General features: G+C 37.3%; 2 protein-coding genes across 2 annotated transcripts; one reads left to right on the forward strand and one right to left on the reverse strand.

Moving 5' to 3' along the window:
- The first annotated feature begins 14,394 nt into the window (after positions 1-14,394).
- Positions 14,395-14,790, forward strand: LOC148697509 (uncharacterized). Its single transcript, XM_088691939.1, has one exon. The coding sequence runs from the start codon at positions 14,395-14,397 to the stop codon at positions 14,788-14,790; it is 396 nt and encodes a 131-aa protein (XP_088548065.1).
- A 6,115-nt stretch (positions 14,791-20,905) lies between these two features.
- Positions 20,906-24,023, reverse strand: LOC137722904 (zinc finger CCCH domain-containing protein 11). The gene is given in 9 exon segments (XM_088692583.1): positions 20,906-21,419; positions 21,721-21,823; positions 22,006-22,136; positions 22,263-22,299; positions 22,301-22,452; positions 22,600-22,691; positions 22,795-22,935; positions 23,025-23,109; positions 23,738-24,023. Coding segments are annotated over 9 exon segments (1,071 nt in total). The 5' UTR covers positions 23,909-24,023; the 3' UTR covers positions 20,906-21,260.
- Positions 24,024-26,353: the final 2,330 nt, after the last annotated feature.

A 26,353-nucleotide genomic window follows, 5' to 3' on the forward strand; every position in this document is an offset into this window, starting at 1 on the left:
ATATGGTGAACATGACCCTGCGGCTATTGCCGTCCTCCACGACCCTTGTTACCTTGATTTCCACGTCCGTGTGTACCGCGTCCCTGACCAGACTGATTAGGCTACCTCGATGATCCTGCACTGCTAGAAGCAACCTCAACGTTCTGGGACTGGCCTCTGGGATAACACTGTGATCCACCAGCTGAATATGTCGGATATGGCGCATAACTTCCTGGATACTAAGTGTAACCACTACGCTGATATGGATCATGTGGGTACTAATACTGTCATCCAGAATATGGAGTTATATCACCCTGATAATGATATGCACCACCATAACCTGTCTGGCTATAGCCACTAAGCCCGGGAATTTGCTGAATAGGAACTGGTGGTGGCAAGGCAGATGGTTAGGGTTTCTGTTGGCTCTATGGGCACTGGATAGCCCGATGTCCCATCTGACCACAAACAAAACATCCATCTCTGTTGCCTTGTCTACAATCCCCAAAATGTCGACTATTACATCTACGACAAAATGGACCACCAGAACCACCAAAATCTCTCTGTCTTTGAAAGCGGGAACCTCCAGAACGGCCGCCCCTCCGTGGCGCCGTGGAACTCGAACCCCTACTGGAGGAACCAGAACCAGTACCATTTCTCTTCAAACTCCGTGTCTTGCAAGGACCTTGCGATGTTTGACCTTTATCTTTATTACTATTTTTCTTCTGATTATTATCTTTTTCTTCTTCCTCCTCACTATCATCTGGAGCATTTTTAGAATCCTCAACTCAAAGTAGAACTTCATAAAAATCTTGATCTGTTGAATAGGGAGTAGTAGTTGCCATGGAACGCCACTTCTTTCTAGCACCCCATTTAAATCGTCGAAGCATTTTAGCAAGCTTTTTAGCAATCTCTGGACAATACCACAAAAAATCAGTAAACTTTCTATAATACTCATTAGCTGACATTTTCCCTTGCTTTAATTGCGAGAATTCTTGCCTCCTATGATCCAATTACTCTGGGGGTACAAATCTCTTCTGGAATAATCACTTAAAAACCTCCCAATCTGCAACTTCTTTCGGTGACAACTGAAAAGATTATTGTCTCCATCAGGATGCATCCTCCTTACCCAAAAACTAAGTAGTCGTCTCGACCCATCTATCCTCAGGGAAATTCCTCTGTCGCTGAATCGCTTAATAGGTTTTCTCGACATGGTTAAGCCACTGCTCGGCTTCCTCGGGCCCCTCATTACCCACGAAATTATTCAACTTTAAGTTATATACAGTCTCCAAGGGAGTTCTCTGTGGAGGACGAAGTGATGACTGAATGGCATTAGCAATAGCCTCCTCAAGGTGGGTAATATTTGGAAAATTAGACTCAGAAAAGGTACGTGGCTCTCTACGAGGCGGCATGGTTTTGGCATAAGACATCAAAATGATTAGAATACTCACAAAATATGCAGGACTGCCAAACCTGGTTCTGATACCAAACTGACACACCCCGACCTAAATCGAGTCATGCTGGCCGTCACGTGAGGGTGATGTAGCCATGTGCGCAGTACATAACTGATAATGATATGAATATGTAGGTAAATAAAAAACAAACTAGCTAATTTACACTAGGTAAGTATATAAGTGCGAGTGAAGATGTTTAAAGCATGGATACACATCATCATAGCATAGATAACCTAAGTGCAGTCCAGCAAGCTAAGTGTTAATTATACATGATGTGAAGGAAACCCTACATTGTTTGGAGTCTATCAGAACAGCTGTAGAGTCCTTGTGAACCACCAACACGAACGTCTAACTAGAATCTGGAGGGGCGCCAAACAGAAAATGTGAGTGGGCAAAAACAAAGCTTTTAAAAACCATTTCTCTTTCCAAAAGTAATAACCCCTCACCGTAAAACCCGTATAATTTCCCAGAAAATAGTAATACATATGCATTTATAGAAATCAAGCTCGAGAGTAACGAAAACCAGGTGTATGCCATGTCACTATCTCATCAGTAAATATGTAAGCCAGGTGATATAAATCAATGTAAAAGTGAAATGCCAGCCGGAGTCACCTAAAGTGACCTGTACGCCACTAAACCTGCACACGAGTAGGAACCATCTAATGTGGTTTGTACGACAGGCTGGGTGTAAATAAGTACGCTCAAGTGCTACGATCACATGAAGGTTGTGTGACAAATCGCAGGTGACCTATGAGTTGGAACCACCTATTGTGGTTTGTACGACAGGTTGTCACCTAACTTGGATCCAAGCTAAGTGTGCGGTGCGGGAGGTGAAGATCACGTGAAGGCTAGGCCCTGGCCATAGACGGAGCACTAACACCGGGGTACAGGACAATGAGCTCTATGTGCATCAACTCATAAGCAACTACCATGCAACCATACCATCAATATATACTCACCTAAACTTACTTGGGCCTCCACAACATCATGCAATATTATACAAAGCTATACTAATGCATATGCTAAAATGTAAAGCAAACATGACATGGCATTTTGAACGAAATTTCATGTAAAACAGTTTCTGGGAAACGTGTGTATATATATATATATATATATATATAGAAAACCAAAAGCCCATTCACTGGTATGTAGTAGGGTCGTAACCCCCGAGTCTCGCCTAGTTGAGCTCGTTCTTCGGAAACGTCTCACCTGACGCCATTAGTATATTCTGTCAAAGTTGACAGAGTATTCCCCCTTCTCTTGTGGTTCACCGGATTCCGGCACCGATCACCGATGCGTCGCGGGAAACACTTTGAAGTCTTAAAATCGATGGGAAATAGTCGGAAAATCCTTCGATATTCCGATCAAAACTGCAACTCGAGGAACTGACCTATCCCGAGGTCCAAAACCTTCCAAAACTTCTCTATGATCTATGTGAAGTTGTTTTAAGACTCCCTTGAGCCTTGAAACTCCATGAAATGTCCACGATTACGATGGAGTAGCAGAGCACCTCGCCGGAGCTCGCGAGTTCTCGGGTTTCTGAGGTCCTTTCATAAAACTAAGGGTATGATTAGGTTCCTGACCTTGCAAGGAACTCAAAAGTGACCTCCACTAGTTCGATCTGTGCAAGATGAAGATGGTTAGGTGTGTGTGTGTGTATGGACGAAGGAAAGATCGAGAGAAAGGGTGAGGGTATGTACGTGTGTATGAGTGTGTGCGTGTGGTCCGAATTGGGCATAGATAAAAAGGATCTTAAGCTCTAATTGGGCTGCATGTTTAGGGCTTTCATTTAATCCAATAACAACCTAAAATTCTTAATTGGGTCAAAAAAAAGTAGGAGGTGCGGTGATTGGTCCATTTCCTTAGCCCAATTACACATTCGTTTATTCGTAACATTTTCGTTATGAACCCAACTCGACCCTAAATCGCGTCAGCACTCTTGGGACATCGAGTATGATTTAATTACGTCAACGGGAAAATAATTTAGAACCATATACGTACATCCACGTCACTACGACTCGAGGGTATAATCATCATTTCAACACATTCGAGGATAAAATATATATTAATTTGGGACGAGTTGTCACAGTAAAAGCCTAGGCTTCTGCTGTCACCTTAACAATATTATGCAGTTTTACCAATTACTTATGAATTACACATGCAACTTTGAATGTTAGATTTTTCTAATGCATATTCTCCTCGTGATATTCAAGTAAGAATGTATGCAATCTATCTGTGATATTCAGATCAAATATGAACATGCAAGACTCATTAAGTTTTGTGAAAACCCTTTGAAAAACCATGTAACCCCTAACATGCAATCTGTGGTATTCGCATTAAGTGAAATTACAATTATTAACCACAAGAAGCAATACTCAATCCTCCGGAGATATTCCAACCGAATTGCATCCGATTACTTATCTAAACGTCCTAATGGTAGCTAAGCATTAAGACATAAAGACAGTTTAAACACAATGATTAATGATTCAAAGTAAACATGCATAATATCATAAGCAATTGAATAAAGACTACATATTCATGCTAAGGCTCATGGCCTCGCCCTAGCAAATGGAAATTAGTTACGTCTTCGGTGACCGGTAATGATGCCCAGATACAACTAGTGATATGGTAGAGGTTGTGAGAAGTCAAACTATTGTATGGATGCAGCAGTAAGTGTTTTACCGTCAGCCAAGCATGGCTTAGGAAATATAAACGAACTCCGACTGCAATTTGATTACTTCAATTTAAGGTTTGACACAGTGCAAAACTCCATGGACTGGATGGTGAAGGCTGATAGGATTTTTACTACTTATAAAAGTAGGGATAAAAACACTTAAAATACTTGCAAGAGTACAAGGTTATCGTAGTATATCAGTTCAAGTAAGGTCGTTTTCACATGGATTGAATGAATAATTGTTATATAAACTAATCCTTAGCTAATTATTTAGAACAAAGTTTCCAAAAATTTGATTTTGGAATTTAAAATAATAAAAACGGATTTAAATATAAATAATTAAATAATTGGCAAAGTAAAGGAAACAAAAGAAAAAGGTTTTGGAAAACAATTTAAACACTAGGGTTCCACCATCACCATTAACAATCCTATACAATTTTACCAATTACTTATGAATTTCAACATACATACTTTGAAGGTTAGGTTTTCCTAATGCATATTTTCCTTGTGATGGTCAAGCGAAAACGTATATCTAACATGTAACCTGCCTGTGATGTTCATATCAAATATAAACATGCAAGACTCATTAAACTTTGTGAAAACCCTTTGAAAAACCATGCAACCCTTAAGAGCGTGATGTTCGCCTTAAGTGAACTTACAATTACTAATCACAAGAAGCCCTCTCCAATAGAAATTGCATCAAATTACTTGTCTAAAAACCCTAATGGTCGCGAATCACTAAGACAATTAGATAGTTTAATCACGGTGATTAATAATTCAAAGCAAGCATGTATCTATTCATAAGCAAATTAATATAATTACATATTCATGCTAAGGCTTGTGGCTTCGCCCTAACAAAAGAACTAGTTATGAACAGCTATAAAACAAAAGAAATTTTATTGAAATAGAAAAAGGATAGGAAAACACCTTGAAATACAAATCGTCAAAGTCTAGCTAAGTTCTCCAAAGTAGTGCCTTTTTCCCCCACAATCCCCCCCCCCCCCAAACAAAAAAAAAAACCCTAATGGCTAAAAAGCCTTATTTATACTACTCCAAATTAGAACCCTCATAAAAAAACTTTATCTAAAAACTAGGAAATAAAATAATAAAAGGATAACTAGGAATTACATTCCTATTATGACTAGGAAATCTGCCTAACACAGAGATAGTCGCGTTTATGGACCTTCAGGGCTCCAAAACAGGTCCAAAATGACTCAAATTATAGGACCTCCTGTTCAAGTTCCAAGAAGAGCCCAAGTCCAAAATCCATCATCTTCCAGCCCAAAAGTTGTAAATAAGCTCTGCAGCCTAATCTGTTAGCAATGCGCGTTGGGCATAAATTAATTCGCTACGATCAGATGCTTCGAGATAAAATTATGAAATTTTGAGACAAGTTTCTTGACAGATTCACGAACCCGTTTCAATTGGAATCACTAAAAAATTCCACTATTTGATTGCTTTATGCTCAAAACAAGTTTGCATGTCCTACATTAAAAATGCATAACAAAGCATCAAAATCTCACCAAAATAATAACCAAAATATACCAACAATAGGGAAATAATATATAATATAAAATCGACTCATCAAAGGCTTATGATTAAATGAAGCCGGCACATTAGACATATTAGTACTAAGCATTTGGAAGCACAAGACTTACCACTTCATTCCAAGGGAAACATTTGTTTAAATTCTTCAACATTTAGGTAGTTCTGGCATTAACTGAGAGAAGAGACATTACTTGCATCCTACAATGCTCAGGTAAAATACAACGCAACACTATTATTCTTGTATCCTTCTTAAGGGACTATCGACCAGGGAAAATTAGATAAATTACTCAAATGTTCATAATGATCCCCAAGGATGCTAAGATCACTAACGGGTGAACGTTATAACCTTTCAGAGAACATCCGAAAGGTTACACTCGTTGAGGGGCTTATGATCTTACAGATAATGACATGATTCCACACTAAAAAAGTATGCAGACTTCAGATTGTCTTTTGTGGGCTAAGCATAAGTGCTTGGCTCTTGAATTGCTACTTTCGAAAAGGTTGCTTCCAACTCCTTTAACTCATCTAAGTACAGTTCACCGCCATTGTCAACATTGGTAAATTCAGCATCACCACTAGCTGTTGCCGAGTCGCTCGGTCCATCTCCATTAGAGTTCTCATTGGTCTGAATTCGAACCATAGAAAATTTGAGTGATACAATTAACGCAGTGTCCATTCAATTTGTGCTAGTCAAACATAACACCCTATAGAAAAGCAACCCAAATTCCTCACTGGCATCCACAGTTAACTATGTAAAAATAGTTATCATAAGCTTTAATAGACCTGAGCACTTCCATCTCATAACTTCCAGTGCAATAGGATACACAGTTTTGAGGTTAGAAATATAAAAGCGTGACGGCTAATAAGTGAAACTACCTTTTTGTTCATCGCTAATAAAAATTTAAAATTAAAACTAACCTTCTTATCAGCAATTGCAGGTTCTTCCTCCCTGTGGTATTTCTCATGTGCCTCAGCATCATCCACAAAATAAGCTAAAATCTGACCAAAATAGTTCACAACCACTGCAAGAGTGGAAACAATAACCGAATCAGTTCTCCATATTTCAATTGAAAGATGGGGCAACTTACCTATTGTTGGAACCCTAGTTTGTACCACATCAGACATAGGGGGGACAGAAAAGAAGTTCAGATAGAATTACTCCACTCTAACTAACACCAAGACGTTTTGTGATAAAACCCCACACCTAAGGATTGTGCAGGTGGTTAAGTGGGGACAGTATCGGTGTTGTTGGAGTGGGCCCTCGGTCCGTCGACCTGAAAAATTCCACATGGTATCCGAGCTAGAGGACGGGTCCGTACTTCCATGTGATTGGGTGGGTCCCCTTTGGCCCCTCGCGATGTCCACGTAGGCCAAAGATACCACATGATTAGGTGGGTCCCCGTTTGGCCCCGCGCGATGGTGAGCCCCCACTGGCTCCACGTGGTTCCCGACTTGGATTTTCAAGTGTGACCCATAAATGGGGTCTCACATGCAAGGGAGTGTTAGAACCCTAGTTTGTCCTATATTGGACAGAGGGGAAGAGAGAAAATAAGTTTAAATAGAATTACCCCACTCTAGCTAACATCGAGGCCTTTTGTGATAAAACCCCACACCTGAGGATTGTGCAGGTGGAACCCTAGTTTGTCCCACATCGGACAGAAGGGGGAGAGAAAAGAAGTTTAAATAGAATTACCCTACTCTAACTAACATTGAGGCCTTTTGTGATAAAACCCCACACCTGAGGATTGTGCAGATGGTTAAGTGGAGACAGTATCGGTGTTGTTGGAGTGGGCCCTCGACTGTTGACTTGAAAAATTCCACACCTATTTTCTAGGTTTCCAAGTTCAATATAAGGAGAATTGAGATATCTGTTGTCAATCAATCCAAATATATCAAGGATTTGACCCACAAAGCAGGGATAGACTCACGTAAACTGCAAATACTCCTCCTAAACCTACAAATGTAATTAGTGATTTGGTAATTATTATGTCCAAAGGATCAGCTCAAAGGCAGAACCACTAGCAGGTTTTCTTGGAAAACTTCATTTATTCTGGTGTGGATGGCAGGCATGCCTATATTTCTTGGTTTCAATAAGACTCCTTATGAGCGTTGTTTCTATCTACTATTATCTAAAAATAATCAAGTTATTAATGACTGGACGAAACCAAGAAATAACCCCTCATTTTCCGAGTCAAAAGCGGCTAAAAATACTCAGGGTGGTCGTAACTAATTAAGTCTTCCAATGGCCTAAGCAAACCCTAGCTAGTGTCCTTATTATACTCCTAGCCTATTGTACCTCCATTTTTTTGTGTTCCCTTCGCCAGAAGATGACATCTGTTAGGGTTTGTCTGCTGCTTTTCCAGCAAGAGCTTTTTTGGGTCCTTTTCAAAGGAGTTAGTGGAGATTTTAGGTCTAGAATTACTGAAAGTGATCCTTTCCGGATCTCTTCAATCAAGTTTATCAAGTCCACTCATATGGGCCATTATAATTTGATCCAACGGTTAAAATTATTATAACTATTAAAGGAGCCTCCTGTTTGTAACCGTTAGATCAAATTTCAATGATCTGGATGGATGAACTTGATGGATGATGAGTCAATATTATATTATATATTTCACCCTATTCTTAGTATAATTTGGTAATTATTTTGGTAGAATTTTGATACTTTGCTTTATATTCTCAAAGTAGGACATTAGACTTTCTCTGGAGCAAAACATGACCAAACAGACGAATTTTGGAGTGATTCAAATTGGAGGACATTTGTGTGTTCCTTAGGTTGTTCGTATCAAAATCTCAGGAATTTCTACCAAGCGGTTATTTTCCGGAGATTAAATGAAGGAGCAGTGCGCGATGTTGGAAATTGACGTTTCTGGGCTTAAACTGCGTTTTTGGAGCTCAAGATGACCTCAGATGGGTTCGTGGCCTTCTGGAGAAGTGTTCAGAATAGTCAAAGCTTTAAATCCAGCCATTTTGGGCCAGTTTTGGAGCTGATATGGGTCCAAAACGTGGCTGTGCAATATTTTGGACGAATTTCCCAAGTCAATTTAGGATTATGTTTCCTATTTTATTTTAATTTATTTAGTTCCCTAGTCTTACTCTAAGACCATTTTTTTATTTGGAGGGTTTAATGAGGGTAGTATAAATAAGCCTTTTTGGCTGACCTAGGGTTTCTAGAGAGAAGAGAACTCATGCAACTTTTGGAGAGAAGATTTTGGGCAAAGTTTAGAGATTTTCAAATTTTATTCTACAAGGTGTTTTCATTCTTTTTCTATTTCAATAAAGACTGATTTTTGGTATGAATATGCGTAACTAATTCTTTTTGCTAGGATGAGGCCATGATCCTTAGCAAGAATATGTAATCTCTTTTTAATTTGCTTATGAATTTATGCATGCAAGTTTTGGATTGTTAATCACTGTGCTTTAAACTATCTATTTGTCTTAGTGATTCGCGACCATTAGGATATTTAGAAAAGTTATTTGATGCAATTTTGGCGGAGAGTTGTCCCTAAAATTGACTAAGGCTTCTTGTGGTTAATATTTGTAACCTCTTAGGATGGACGACACGTTTTAAGGGTTATATGGTTTTTCAAAAGGTTTTCATAAAACTTAATGAGTCTTGCATGTTCACATTCGATTTGAACACCACAGACGGGTTGCATGTTAGATATACGTTCTATGTTGGAGGTTTCAAGTAGGATATACTCTAGGAAAACCTAACCTTCAAAATATACATGTATGGTTCGTAAGTAATTTAGAAAAGCTACATAGGACTGTTAGGGTGACGGCAGAGCCCTAGTACTTTCTCACTTTGAATTCTAAAAATTGTTTCCTTTATCTTTCTTTAAAGTTGTTATTTTTAAGTAATCTTTTTAATTAAATTCGTTTTTCTTAGCTTAGGTCATTAAATCACCTCTTTCAAAAGAAAAACTTTGTTTTAATTAATTAGTTGAGAATTGATTTCGCTTTGATCTCTTTAAATTAATCCTTGTGGAGAACGACTTTGCTTGAGCCAATTATACTACAATAACCTTGTTTCTCTTGCAAGTATTTTAGGTGTTTTTAACATTTTTACGCATTTAGTAAAAATCCTATCAATGGACTTGGTGGAAGGGATCCAGAGAGAGGATCCCTTTCCCAGAATTACCAAGAGAGATTGGGCAATTAATTGTTGTTTTCAAGAATTTTCGGAACTTGCCTCATGGTCTTGAGTGGCTGCTTAGGTTTGAGTCTTTAAGTAGCCATCACATCCATCAAATTACGACTTATTCTATCTTCCTTGCTTGACTTTGTACTCTTTGAACTAAAAACTTTTTGTGTCAATGTATGTGGAAGTACTATACACACCACGTTTTAATACTCAATTAATGTGATAGTATTTCATTTATCACATGTCTTATTTCATTTGATATCGTATTTATTCACAATAAAATGAGAAATCATCCCATCTTAGAAATCAAAAATTAATATAACAAGTTGGTGTCTCTCCTATTATTATCCTATATGGAGATTGTGAACATGATTCAACCCTATTAAACCAACATAACCATATAACCAACTCATCATTTCTTTTAAAGGAACCAGCTGGTGGCTTTGCCACGGTAGTTCACTCTTTCAGGGGTCGAAAACACTCATAGAGGCATTTTAGCCTTCCCTAATCACCATTGTGTGATTCGTCAGCGTCAAGAATCGAATCCAGGACGTGCCGTGTGGAATACGGGCCTGAAATTCACCCCCAACTACTAGGTCACCCGTAACTCATCATTTGAAAGTTTCAATTATCAAGGACATGACTTCACTAGACATCAGATTTTGATTTACATATCATTAATTTCCTGGGAATTAAACTTGATTGAGTTTTCGAATCACTTAAGGAAGCAATCTCTATATTAAACTATCAAACATTGGGATTAAAATATCATATGGAAATCAGATTAACCTTTTTAAAACAGTGCATTTTCCTCATGCAAGTGTTTTGTTCAGCATATACTATATATAAATACATTATCGCACTTCGCAGCCTATCTGCATTACTCACTCTGCTCCCACACCAACATTATAAAAAGCTGTATCATTCCCATTTCCTCTGTACTTGGATACAAAACATTGGTTCTTAATTTCTGTTCGTACCTAACTTCTTGTGTTACTCCAAATCCACACCAATGGCTCTATCTAGGCTTCCTCCAAAGAGAGGCCGGATCAAAGTTAAGATAGTGTTCAGTCTTGTCAGGTTGGTGGTGAGAGTAGCTTCGAAAGTCGGGAGAGGGATGAGCCGCCGTCGAAAGGTGGCGACACAGGTTGTGCAGGCGCCTATTCAGCCGGCTAGTGATCAAATTAACCACGTGTAGGTCATATGAGCGTTAATGTCTTTAGCTGCATAATTTTATAGCAGTGTACTGCAGTACTATATGTATTAGGAGAGCACATGTATGCTCTTAAAAATTCATGAGAAAGTTTTTAATGGGGCTTTGCTTTTGGTTTTATATTTATGTACTGATCCTACCATCAGTTCGTAATAAAAATTTCTTTTTCTTCTCTCTCTGTACATTTTTATGGAGGATGAAGAGTCCTGATCTTGTAGACGATGAACTCTGTGTTGTTCTGCATGACTTTTATAATACAACGGTGTTGCACAAACATGAATAGAGCTATCTGTTATCCGATTCCAGATTTAACCGCACGCGTTTGGAAATCATGCAAGTATGCAACACATATACCTAATGTATCTGTTTCAGTTTATCAAAATGATGATGTAGTCTTAAGGGATGACTCTTGTTGAAGAACGTAAAGTCCCACCTCGGAAATCTTACAGAATAAAACACAACTTAGAAAACTCCACACACTGTTTACTTAATTTTTTTACCTGAGTTTTATTTTTTCATTTATTCGTTTTTTATATTCTCAACAAGTTTCTGCAATTTTCAGTACAGTTATAATATGTGCAATTATATGGGCGACAAGGTTGATCCAGTCGTGCAAATTTGAAGCCTTTTTATCCTAGACAGTACAAAGAAAGACAAACTTTTGCAGTTGAACCCGACAAACCCTTCATTGTGTTGTTGATTAATTCCAATACAAAAAGTTTTAACTGTTAGGGAGCAAAGCAGCACTATTCCTTGTCAAGTTTGGTTTATTACCGATCAATAACCATATAGCTGTCAACCAGAAAATAAAAAAGAATAATCATATATCTAATTTTAAGCGTCCAATTATTTAAGGGCTCATTTGATTAGTACTTCACTTTTAGTTTTTGAATTTTGTGTTTGTGATATAAAAAAAGTACACGAGCAAAATTGAGAAACAAAGAAGAGTGGTGAAAAGGAGAGAAAGAAGAAAAAAGGATGAATAAAAAAATAAGATCTAAACTAACTTAAAAAGGTGAACACGAAATGGATGGTTTTGGTTTCTGCAACGTTAGAAAATGGAGATGTCTAAATTTTTCCTTCGATTATGGTCCCACTCCTGAGAAAAAACTTGTATTCCCAATTATAATTCAAAGTTGCGAAAGGTTCTTCCAAATTCATGCATCCAAAAAGCTCTGCTTGTCACGTTTTCCTCATGAAGATAGAATATTGCCCAAAAAAAGGTTTATTCATTACCTGTCTTTATCCTTCCAGACGTACCAAACATAGTTATGCCGGGGTTGTATGGTTTAATACAGGTTATGATGGACTTAATTTCACATTGAAAAATGTCACAACAATCTACAATATAAAAGTAAGTTGTAAAAGCAGTGAAAAGTTCTAAGATAAAACTTCACACTTCAAAAATTAAGTTGGGTATAGTATTGGGCCTGACCAACCCATTTTAGACACAAGTAGTTAAATTGGGATAATACATGTGTTGGATTGAATGCATAACAAGTTAGATATATGTCTTTAGTCAACGATTTGATTCATAAAACCCAACATCCGGTGTACCAACAAAAATAAAATGAAAACAAATAAATGAGATAGGTGAAGAAGTGGGAAGGCTACAAAGTTCCCTCTGTTTCATTTTTCCTTCTTTTTCTTAGTCTGAATCCAATATGTGTCTTTAGTCAAGGATTTGGTTAATCTAAGTTGGATTTTATGTGTTTGGTTTGATGAGGCATGTAAAAACCTGTGGACACAAATATAATTATGGTTTATTATTGGAATTAGGGATTCGGGAGATGTACGTGAATTTGAGTGGTGATTATTAATTTGCGGACTATGGTGAAAGGGTAATGCTAGAGACACTAAATTTGTAAACAAAATTTTGTAAATTAAATGACATAAAAGTTGATAATTGGATTATGACCTAAGCGTTGATAAACGTGCTCATCCCTATTGGTGACACATCATTTAGTTTGCAAATTTTATCTACAAATTTAGTCTCCCTAGCATTATCCTTGGTGAAAATGTCGGGGGGGGGGGGGGGGGGGGGGTCATTTCACTTGCCTCATCGGTTTCTCTATTATTTTTAAATGTTTTGTAGGGAATGATTTACGTTTAAATTGTATTGTTGAGTATTTGGTCTTGGATTTAAATTGATTTTGGCCTTGATTATGAAATTGTATTTGAATCTAGTTTTGGGTTTCTCCGAATGTGTCACCCGTATTCCATGTGGTGATGACCAGTTGTTCTTTAGATATTTGGCATGGTGCTATATCCCTTGTGTGAACCCCTCCGCTTTATGCCTGGGTGTTGTAAAAATTGTGGAAATGTATTTCCACATGCTTTAGCTAATAGTGAGGAAGATTTGAGAATAGTTGTGTTGTTGCTGATATGTGAGGTTTTCAAAGAGACAATCATTTCATTTTTTGTAAACCTTCACAGATGTGGCTCTATATAACGAGCACTACCTGTGTGATCACAATACACAGCAAAGAAAAGAAGTGAAAGCAATAATATCAGTATCCCTCCCTTCCTTTTTACCTCCAATTGTTTTGTGTTATAGTTACGAAACTAAATAGTGTGAACCTTAACCAGTTTTCATCTTCCTTTGCCGAAAAATGCTTTTGACAAGGATTTTACTGTTCTTCTTCCTCCTTTGTCTCACCTGCTTGATGTACCCTCGCCAAGATCTATTAGCACCGTGCCTGCTCCTAGTTCTCAATATAACAATTACTTATATTTTTTATTTCTTGTTTGGTGTAGCTCTTGATTACTAACCTAGTGTTTATTTATGTTAATTTTACTGCAATAAAAAATGGTGCGGTACAATCTCCAATCTTGAACTGCATATTTAATTTTAGGAGTGTGATATCCACACACCCCATTTTACTTCTCAAACACCTTTTTAATTTTCGACCGTCGGATAGAATGAATTGAAGAAGATCAACGGACAAAAATTATCAAGGGGTGTGTGAGAAGTAAAATGGGGTGTGTGGATAGCACACCCTTAATTTTACTGCAATTTTAGTTGGTGCAGTATAATCACCCACTCTGCTCTGCATATTTAAATTTTCCTGCCGCTTGAGTGGTGCAGTATAATCGCCCATCATATGCTATATTTTTTCAATGAGACTGTGCGGTACAATCGCCCTCCTCATTAATCATGTAAATCTTGAGCCTGAAGTTTCGAGCGCTTATCATTTTGGCTTGAAGATCAAAACGAAAAATTTGTAAGAACCATAAGTTCTAACACTACATTCCTCCATAATACATATTATTGCAAGTTCTTACACATCTCATTTTTCTTTTAGAAAAGAAAATGGCTAACTTGGCAAAGCTTGATTTTGTTGCCTTGGATATTACTGGGAAGAACTACCTTACCTGAGTCATGGATACCAAGATCCATCTGGAGGCAAGAAATCTTGGAAAAAGTACCAAGGAGGAAAACAGTGCATCCTCGGAAGATTGGGCGAAGGCCATGATCTTTATCCGTCATCACCTTGATGAAGGATTGAAGAACGAGTACCTAACAGTTGAAGATTCATTAGCCCTCTGGAAGGCATTGAGAAATGGATACAATCACCCGAAAACGATGATTCTTCGAAGGGCTCATTATGAGTGGACACACCTAATGATCCAGGATTTCAAGTCGGTTGTTGAGTACAACTTTGCAATGTTCAAAATTAGCTCCCAGATGAAGTTTTGTGGGGAGATCATCACTGAGGAAGATATGCTGGAAAAGACTTTCAACACCTTTCATGCCTCTAACGTGCTTCTGCAATAGCAATATAGCGAGTAAGACTTTACAGAGTACAACCAGCTGATATCGATGCTCCTTGTGGCTAAACAAAACAATCTTAATGAAAAATCATCAGTCCCGACCTACTGGATCGGTGTCATTCCCAGAAGTGAATGCTGCTTCCCTCGAAGTGAACACCACATCTTCTCACGGCAATAATTACAAACGAGGACGTGGCCACAAGCGAGGCCGGTGGAATGGGAAATTCAAGAATCATGGTGTCTAGTTTTATAACTAGGGTCCAAGGCATAATTCAGGCCCAAATTTCAAAAATATAAATCATCACGAAGGTAAAGCTCATATGAATAACACTCCTAGAAATCTTAAAGAAGCCTGCCATAGATGTGGTGGCAATGAGCACTGGGCGCGTACTTGTCGTACCCCAAAACATTTGGTGGACCTGTATCAAGCCTCCCTCAAGCAAAAGGGTGTCGAAACCCATTTCCTCGACTAGGCTAAACCAATGGATATACCTGATCCAATGTTCGATTTATCAGGGCAATTGAACACAACCCACCTGGATGTCTCAGACATTGTGGAAAGAGGGAATGAAATGTACTGGTCTGATTGAATCATTTCTGTTTGATGTACTCTTATTATTTGAACTTGTAGTTTAAAGCTCACATTTCAATTCAATAAAAGTGGCATTTCAATTTCCTTTTATTATGAATAAATTGTTTGTAACCATGATTCCCTTACTCAGAGAGCATGGATTAAAACTATGGTTATTCTCAAAACAAGAGCAATGATGGAGATATTTGTCTTGCAGACAGTGCAACCACGCATACAATACTTTGAGATCGAAAATATTTCTCAAGCTTGATGCTTACAAAAGTAAAGGTAACAACAATATCAAGCCAATCAGATGTAATTGAAGGCTTAGGAAAAGCCCAGATTATGTTACCAAATGGAACAATATTATCCATACAAAATGCGTTGTATGTTACTCGATCTACTCGAAATTTGTTAAGTTTGAAAGACATACGTTCAAATGGATACCAAATTGAAACGAAAAGTGCAAAAAATGTGGAATATCTATGCATTACCTCCAATGATACCCAAAAACATACATTGGCGAAGTTGCATGGTTTATCGAGTGGAGTGTATTATACATACATAAAGACAATTGAAGCACATACTGTCATGAACCAGAAGTTCATTGATCCAAAAATTTACATGCTTTGGTATAACCGCTTGGGTCATCCAAGATCCATCATGATGCGTAGAATCATTACCAACTCTAATGGACATCCATTATTGAGCAAACACATTGGTATCTCAAATGATAACCCCTTACAAGGCTTGTTCTCAAGGGAAGTTGGTAATTAGACCATCAAAATTAAAGATTGATACTAAATCCCCATCATTTTTGCAAAGAATTTAAGGGGATATTTGTGGGCCTATTCAACCACCTTGTGGACCATTACGATATTTTATGGTTTTAGTTGATGCATCTACTCGATGGTCACATGTTTGCTTGTCTACTTGAAATGTAGCTTTTGTGACATTTCTTGCTCAAATAATTAAGTTGCGAGCATAGTTCCCAGATTACCCTATTAAGTCAATCCGACTTGATAAAGCTGGTGAATTTACGTCTCAAACCTTTGATGGTTACTGCATGACACTAGACATTGATGTTGAACACCCTATTCCTCATGTCCATACTCAAAATGGTTTACTAGAAGAATTTATCAAGCGGCTTCAATTAATAGCTCGCACTTTGCTCATGAAAACAAAATTGCCAGTTTCTGCATAGGGACATGCCATTTTACATGATGCATCATTGGTTTGATTGAGACCTATAGCCAACCACCAATACTCCTCACTACAACTCATGTTTGGGCATCAGCCAAACATTTCACATTCACGAGTTTTTGGTTATGCTGTTTATATGCTTATTGCACCGCTACAACGCACTAAAATAGGATCTCAGCGCAGACTGGGAATTTATGTGGGTTTTGATTCACCATCTATCATTAGATATTTGGAACCCTTGAGAAGTGATATGTTTACAACTCATTTTACGAATTGTCACCTTGATGAGACAGTCTTCCCGTCGTTAGAGGGAGAAAAGACCGTTCCAAAAGAATGGCAAGAGTTAACATGGGTTGTACCCAACTATCTTATTTTGATCCACGAAGCACTCAATGTGAAAATGAAGTGAAAAGGATCGTTCATCTTCAAAGTATTGCTAATCAAATGCCATATGCATTTAATGATGCTACAAAAGTGATAAAATCACATATACCAGCTGCAAATGTGCTTGCAAGAATTGATGTCGCTATTGGACAAAATAAAGTGGCAGCAAATGATTCATCTGGTGCACGCCTGAAGCGTGGTAGACCCCCCAGGTTCAAAAGATTCAGCCCCTCAAAAGAGAAGGATGAGGGCACAGCTGAATCCAAATTAAATCATTCAAGAAAAGAAAATGAATGACAAATCCACAATTCATGATTCTATACTTTCAAAAAAAGAAAATGTTATTGATGAGACATATGTCCCTGAAGAGACAGAAGTACATGAAAGCAAAGAAATCTCCATACATTATGAATGTACTAATGAATTGTGGAATCGAAATGAAATAATCATCGACGACATGTTCGCATTCGCAATAGCCACTAAAATCATACTTAGTGATGATATTGAGCCCCGCTCTATTGTGCAAACAAAGACAAGATTGGCCTAAGTGGAAAGATGTTATCCAGGCAGAATTAAATTCCTTAGAAAGGCAAAGTGTTTTTGGACCAGTAGGCCAAACCCCGCCTGGAATTGATTACGAGGAGACATATTCTCATGTAATGGACGCAATTTCGTTCCATTACTTAATAGGTTTGGTGGTTTCAGAAAAACTTGACATGCGACTTATGGATGTCATCACTGCGTATCTATATGGAGAATTAGATACTGACATATATATAGAGGTCCCAAAATGACTTAAGTTGCTTGAAATGACTAACAAACCACGAGGTATGCTCTCAATCAAATTAAGGATTATATGGGCTAAAACAATATGGACGAATGTGGTAAAATCGTCTTAGTGAGTATTTGATCAAAGAATGATATACCAACAATGTCATTTTCCCTTGTGTGTTCATTAAGAAATCAAATTCTGGATTTGCTATAGTGGCAGTATATGTCGATGATATGAACTTAGTTGAAACCCCTAAAGAGCTTACTAAAACTGTTGAATATCTAAAAAGCGAGTTTGAAATGAAAGACCTTAGAAAAACAAAATATTGTCTAAGCCTGCAGATCGAGCATTGTGCTAATGAAAATTTGGTCCATCAATCAGCTTACATTGAAAAAATCTTGAAGCAATTTGGCATAGACAAGGTTTATCCACTCAGCACGCCAATGGTCGTTCGTTCTCTGAACATTAAGAAAGATCCATTTCGTCCAAAAGAAGATGCTGAAATTATCCTTGGTCCAGAAGTACCATATCTGAGTGCAATAGTATTTTTTTTTTTGGGTTGTATTTAGCACAATGTACTAGACCAGATATGGCTTTTTCAATCAACTTGTTAGCAAGGTATATCTCTGCTCCAACAATTCGTCATTGTAAGGGAGTCAAAGATGTTTTACGATACCTTCGTGGGATAACAGACATGGGTTTCTTCTACTCAGAGAAATTCACAAATGACCAGATCCTTGTTGGATATGTAGATGCTGGTTTTCTCTATGATCTGCATAAAGCCCGCTCACAAACTGGATATGTGTTCATTAATGGAGATATAACAATCTTATGGCACTCAACAAAGCAAACATTAGTTGCTACATCTTCTAATCACTAAAAAAATACTTGCTTTACATGAAGCAAGTTGTGAATGTTCTTGGTTAAGATCAAGGATCCATCATATCCGAAATTTATGTGGTCTATCTTCAAAGACAAACAGTCCAACTGTCGTTCATGAAGATAATGCAGCCTGTGTTGCCCAAATGAAGAAAGAATTCATCAAGGGTGATAAGACTAAACACATATCTCCAAAAATTTTCAGTGCACATGAGTTTCAGAAGGATAAAGTTATTGAAATCAGACAATCTGTTCCAATGAAAATCTGGCAGACTTATTCACCAAATCTTTACCAAAGTGCACGTTTCATAAGCTAGTGCATGATATTGGATTACGTTGACTTACTAATCAGTTAAATTTGAAGAATGCGGAATCAAGGGGAGATACATATAAGAAGAAGCATCCATGATACATGCATGTTGTACTCTTTTTTTTTTCGACTAGGATTTTTCCCACTAGCTTTTTCATATCAAGGTTTTAAAGAGGCAACATAAGCATACTTAACCCTATATCAACAATCCAAGCAAAGTTGTACTATTTTTCCTTCGCTAGGGTTTTTTTCCCACTGGGTTTTTTCGAGCAAGGTTTTAACGAGGCAACTGATGTTGATATGTGGGCATCCAAGGGGGAGTGTTGTAAAAATTGTGAAAATGTATGCCCACATGCTTTAGCTAATAGTGAGGAAGACTTGAGAATAGTTGTGTTGTTGTTGATATGTGAGGTTTTTCAAAAGACATTCATTTCAATTTTTTGTAAACCTTCACGGATGTCGCTCTATATAAAGAGCACTCCGTGTGTGATCATAATACATAACAAAGAAAAGAAATGAAAGTAATAATATCAGTATCCCTCCCTTCCTCTTTTTACCTGCAATCTTTTTGTGTTATAGTTATGAAACTAAACGGTGTTATATTTTGCACCCATTTCGCTCCTGTCCTTAGCAAAGGTTACCTCTCTAACTTTTGCCTATTCATAACACTAGATAGTTATTATGTTGAGTAAATTACAAAAAACTACCTTAACTATGGGTCGAACTACAATCTCATACCTCATGTTTTAAAAATGACAATGTCATGCCTCATCTTATGAATTTGTTGCAATGTCATACGTTAATTAGTTTGTCTGTTAATTTTTCTGTTAAATGTTAACATGACTTGAGGCGAGGTCCACCCCCTTGTCAAATGGATAAAAATATTAATTAAATATTAATAAATGAAAGATAAATTATTTTAATATTTTTATTTAAAAACATGTGGGACCCACCCCTTCTCTCTCTCCCCTCTCTCACATCCGATCTCTCTCATAATATTTTTATTTAAAGTAAATACACAATAATCATATCACAATCACAGAAGTAAAGAGGACATTGTCATTTTTAAAACATGAGGTATGAGATTGTAGTTCAACCCATAGTTGAGGTAGTTTTATGTAATTTACCCTATTATGTTTTATTTGGTCATTAGGCAATGTTGGTATACAGTGACGTTTGGGTAATCGCATGCCATTGGTTTTAACTTATCAATCGAGCATGCTCATGATTTGAGATTTTAACCAAATGTTATATGATATATATATTTGTACTTAAAATAAAAAAGGGGTGAACCTTAAGGGAAAGCAATGTCGTATGTGTTGCTAACCTTTATCACTACATATTTTCTATGCAGATGATCCCAAGAAGATAATGTGTAAGATGATATGGTAGTGACGATATTAAATTACTTTTGTTATTCTCAGGTACTATATTGGTGATGTGATTATCATGTTAATAGTTGCACTATTTTCGCAAGTTGATTTGCCCCCAGATCTTGATGTAACATGCTTAGGCTTTGAGGGAACACTAAATTGAGAAATGCAAGTTGGTTCCCTCAATGATAATTGAATATCTTTTATGTTAGGGTCATTTGGATTTATGTCACTATCTTGGTCACTATATAGGCATTATAGGCCACACCAAACGTTGATTGCTTCATCTCGTGGTACTTGTGGAACCATAGAACATGTCTTTCGGTGACGAGTAATGATGACAGTATCTAACTGGTGGTACGACAAATTTTCTTTTTGGGTTGTGCGATGCCGAACTATTGTCTGGACGCAATAGTAAGTGTTTACTGTTGGCCTAGCATGAATTTATGGAACATTAATGAACTCCGGCTGCAATTTTCTTACTTCAGTTTAAGGTTTTAGACAATGTAAAACTCCATGGAGTGGATGATGAACGCTTATGATTCAGTCTCCAACGTTCGGATTGTTGGGGCTAAATGAAGCCGCCACATTTGACAGATTAACACTAAGCATCAGGAAGCACAAGAATTACCACTTGAATCCAAGAGAAACATTTGTTTAAATTCTTCAACATTTAGGTAGTTCTAGCATTAACTGAGAGAAGAGAAATTACTTGCATCCTATAATGCTCAGGTAAAATACAACGCAACACGATTATTCTTGTATCCTTCTTAAGGGACTATTGACTCAGGAAAATTAGATAAATAACACAAATGCACATAATGATCCCCAAGGATGCTAAGATCAACGACAGGTGAACATTATAACCTTCTAGAGAGCATTCGAGAGGTTATGCTCCTTGAGGGGGTCATGAGCTTACAGATAATGACATGATTCCACACTAAAAAAAAAAGTATGCAGACTTCAGATTGGCTCTTGTGGACTAAGCATGAGTGCCTGGCTCTTGAATTGCTACATTCGATAAGCTTGCTTCCAACTCGTTTAACTTATCTATGTCCAGTTCATCGTCATCATCAACATTGGTAACTTCAGCATCACCACCAGTTGTTGCTGAGTTGCTCGGTCCATCTCCATTAGAGTTCTCATTGGCTTGAGTTCGAACCATAGAAAATTTGAGTGATACAATTAACACTGTCCATTCAATTCTGTGCTAATCAAATATAACACACCATAGAAAAGCAACCCAAATTCCTCACTAGCATCTACGATCAATAGTGTAAAAACAGTTATCATAAGCTTTAATAGACCTGGGCACTTTTATCTCATAACATCCAGTAAAATAGAATACACAGTTTTGAGGTTAGAAATATAAAAGCGTGATGGCTAACAAGTGAAACTACCATTCTGTTCATCGCCAATATAAATTTAGAATTAAAACCAACCTTCTTTTCAGCAACTGCAGGTTCTTCCTCCTTGTGGTACTTCTCATCTGCCTCAGCATCATCCACAAATAAGCTAGAATCTGACAAAAATAGTTCACGGCCACTGCAAGAGAGGAAGTGATAACATAATCAGTTCTCCACATCCAAAATGCCCCTTCATCATTCATAGTTATTTCCTTTGTTAACATCAGAAAGTTAATGTTTGTATCCATTTTATTTTTATTATTTTTTCTTCTTTAAAAGGGTGGGGTGATAACAAATTGGAGAAAGTGAAAATAAACACACCTCATACGATCATTCTTAGCTCGCTCTGCCATTTTTGCAGCTAAGCTGGCATCTTTTTCTGCAATATTTTTCTTCTTCCATTGCATAAATAGCTCAGGAGTCATAGGTGTTGAAGATGTCAATTTAACACGCTAAAACCAAGAGGCGAATGTTTGGTTAGGTTACATATCAGGAAATGATAGCAATGATAAACTGAAAGCGTTTAGACAGTCAAACTCGAAATGCTGTAACTTGATGTAAAGACTTGTTCAAATAACCTGATTTTCAATCTCCTCCTCAATGGGTATTTTTTTCACTTTCTTCCTCCAGCAGAGCCTTCATCTGCGACTTCAAAACATATCCTGGAGGAAGAGCATGCCTGTAGTGGCAATTTTTGCCGCCATTGGGACAGACCCAAAACCAACCATATTGTTTCTTCTCCACTGCTTCTAAAAAATATTTACAGATCTGCACATGTATTAAAAACAACAAAGGAAAAATCATTTTGAAGTCTAACAAGTTCATTGATGGTTCAAACATCTATATTAAATAAGCATGTGCGAAGTTGGGAACTAGAATGCAGGTTGTACAAAACACCTCAAAGAGAGAACTTACAATATCGGTTGGTTTGTTCTGCTGGTACTCATTTTTCTTTGACTCCACCATCTTCTCTAAAGTTTCTTGATCCCAATCCTTCATTGTTTCTTCTATAAAATATATAAAATCAAACTCAGAACAACATAAACCACAACAAAATCCAAAATTGTCAAACAATCAGCATCATACTGAAGTTAAAAATTATAACGGTACCATTATCACGCTTATCAGTGTAAATGTCAATCTTTTCTCCTTTCCTCTGAACATTCAAATCATGTGAGAACTTGCACTTGAAACCTTTTGCCCACTGCCCCGCTTTATAGAACTCACATAGTATAGACTTGGGATCAACACCTACGCACAGATCAATTAACCATTTATATCATGTTGGAATTTCAAAAATGTCAATCAACTGGACACTAGAACATAAAGTAATCACTTACCCACTGGTACTTTCGGTTGACTAATAGCAACCTTAAATAAGTCATTTAGTTCCTTGTCCTTGGCCTTCTCTTCCTCATTCTTCTTCTGTTACACAAATCTCACAGACAAAATTTCACTCATTTTAGTTACTATACAAAAATAAAAAACTCCATATGAAGCAAAACAGATACTCAAACGCTTGAAAAAACCAAAGTCTAAAACTCGAGAACAACTATCATGAAACAGAGACGCCTAGGTGGTAGTGTCCCAAACCCATCATGCAACGCCATCCAAGAAACTTAAAACACATGGCGACACATCATTATTTTGGGATGCCACGGTGGCATCCCAGGTTGTAGCAACTCCCTTCTCCCCAAACTAATACATGTGTAATTGAAATGTTTCCCTAACCATGCAAATTCAAAATTTTATTTTCTAATCTTTTGTTTTCCAAAAGGCAGTATCCTAAACTATTTTAATTCGAACTTGGGAGCAAGAGGGCAAATTGTCCTGACCAACTAAACTAATCAACATCTGCAACGTTAATTCTTATCTAAATTGATGGATCACATCCATTCTGTCACGTCACATAGAATCAAAACAAAAATCGAAACTTCTATTAAAAATAATTTCTAATAAATCAAAATCAAGTTAATTAATCAACCTATCAATCAAAATTTAATCATTCATCGATTAATCATAGAAAGTAAGAAGAAGATGAAGAAAATGGGACCTTAGCAGCGGTCTTGGAAGGATCGGGCTTCGGCTGGACAGATTGCTTGAGGGTTTGAACATACTTCTGGACATTCTTGCTCTTGTTCTTGTTCTTGAGCCCGAAGGTCTTGTCCTCTACGATCTTCTGCTTCTTCGCCAAATCGGCCTTCGATTGCTGTTTCGGCAGCATCTCTTATCGGCATCAAATGTATCCGATTTCCAAAATTCCGGACGATTGAAGGGTTTGATCTTCCATCCGAATTTTAGAAATGATGTGTCGCTGATATCTGGTCTGGTAATCTGGTTAAGCAATTTGGACAGGACGGGACACTCCAGAAGCTTGAGATTGTGTGGATTTCCGGGTTTGCCCTTGGAAATTTTGGACGTGGCGGATTGTTGGGCGCGGGTTGGTCTTACCCTCATGTAATTCTACCACCCTTTGCCAGAATTGGTGCCACGTAGGAGTTGGACGCGAAAAATGCTTGGCCTATTACCTAACTACATGTCGTTTAAAAAATATATTTCGTGTTTTTTTTTTAAACACTACATGTCGTTTTGAGACAGTGTGCTTAATTTCCTAATTAATTTGATTATTATTCCGTAACAAGTTTGATATAAATTTTTTTTTACATTCCTTAGCGTGAATATATCTGTCACGCCCTGAACCTAGAATCGGTGGAAAAATTTAAACCTGAGTCCGAAACACAAACTAAAAACTAAATAAATAAAATTAAAACTGAAACGAGGTGGAAAATAAAATTCTTCTTATTTAAAATAACTCAATAATTCTTTACAAGGCTAAATAAATAAATACAAATTCTAGCCTCACATCTATTTCGTCTCATCTGATTTACCATTTTGACAGTTTGGTTAGTAAACCTGCATAAAAATTGAGGGTGAGCTTTAACAGCTCAGTAGGTACATAACCTTACCACAATAAATTAACAATACTAAAGTACGTGTTATAATCATGTAATCAAGTACCAAATCATCATCGATAACAATGTATGAATGCAATGCAACACTCTTCATCTTTACCCGTTAATTCATATAGTAAAACACGCGGACTTGCACGTCCCATACCATGCATTTTTCCTCTGCAGTGGTGGTTCGAATGTTCTAATATACAAATTAATCCCCTGTAACTCAATCATCCCAATTTCCCCTTTTGTTAGTCATCTTGCCAAAACCCTTCGTCGCCAATCCCGAATTACCCAAAAAAAACTGTGCACTGTGGACTTGCTTAAGACTTGGTACCTACTAAGAGTTTGGCTCAACTACACAAAAGATTCATTCCAACTACCCTCATTTCTAGAATTTCTTCCTCAACACCGAAACTCCAATCACACGACCAATTATGAATGATTCACAAATACTTTCATTTATCATTCACATATACCACATTATATTCCCAACCAATAGCATTACATCAATAATTCCATAACCAATAGCAAGTAAACACGCAAGGGCATTATTTATTCAATTAGCAAGCCAAATCACATTAATCAACCAAGAAGATCGATAATAATAATATAATGTTTCACGAAATTTAATAAAGCCAATATCCGTAAAGGTCTGCCGTATTTCCCCTACCTGAATTCCAAAGCAAGCAATCATTAACCAATCACAGTGACCACACCTTGTGAAATCCGATGTTCTCCCTTTATTTTCCACATTCATTTCTGCATTCAGTAACCCAAGAATAAAACCATAACCCTTAATTAACAAGGGTAAGATCACTTTGTGCAAAACAAATCTCAATAGCCTATATTTCTCATATTAAGGTCCCTGCTCTCCTTATTTTCCTTTTCTTTCTTCCTAATTCCTTAATCTACACGTGTAGCCATATATGCATTTATGCATTCCCTCTTATTTTACAGTTCAACCTATATGAAAACTCTTCATTCTCTTCCTTTGTAATTGCACAACCCTTTGCATATATGCATATATATTAGCTTGTATAAATACTTAAACCCCAGATTCCTATAAGAGTATCAAACTAGCTTGAATAATACCACCCATGGACCACGGCAGATGAGTTAACTTCACGGAATTAATAAGAGCTGACTGCTTCTGTTTAGGTCAATCCCTTATATTCCTCATTTTAGTTGTAAGGAAAGAATAAAGAATACGAAATCCTTACCTATAATTTGGGTGCCATAGCGTTAACAGGGGTGTAGTGGATTAGTGTCTTAATCACTTCCTTCTTTTTGCTGGCCGTCTCTCTGTCTTAATCACTTCGTAGCGTTAAAAGAAAACAATGCATCATAATTTCCTTATCTAAAAATTCAATCTGAAATGTAAGATTCCTTTTCACTTGTAAGTGAGAGGTCTTAGGTTCGATTCTCGCTAAAGGCGAATTTGAACCACATTATTGCTAGCTCATTGGAAGGCTAAGCCCACCTCCTCCCTTTAGTGTAGATAATATCGTTTGTTCAAAAAAAAAAAATATTCACGTTGTGGGACCCATGCAAGGACTTATCTTTGCATTGGAATTTTCAAAGTCTTTTTTTTTATACTCTTCATTCTTTTTTTTTTCGTTCTGCCATCCCAATTTCTAGCCTTTCTTCCTTTTTCTATTGACGACCCTCTCCTGAATTTTCAAAGTCCTCACCCACCTCTGTCCCCTTCTTCG

This window comes from Pyrus communis, chromosome 4, assembly GCF_041283825.1.
Source record: "Pyrus communis isolate YQ-2024b chromosome 4, ASM4128382v1, whole genome shotgun sequence".
In the NCBI taxonomy this organism is placed as follows: domain Eukaryota; kingdom Viridiplantae; phylum Streptophyta; class Magnoliopsida; order Rosales; family Rosaceae; genus Pyrus; species Pyrus communis.

Bases quoted from the DNA above. Each gene is read 5' to 3' on its own strand.
- LOC148697509 (XM_088691939.1), top strand. From the start codon at position 14,395: ATGGATACCAAGATCCATCTGGAGGCAAGAAATCTTGGAAAAAGTACC.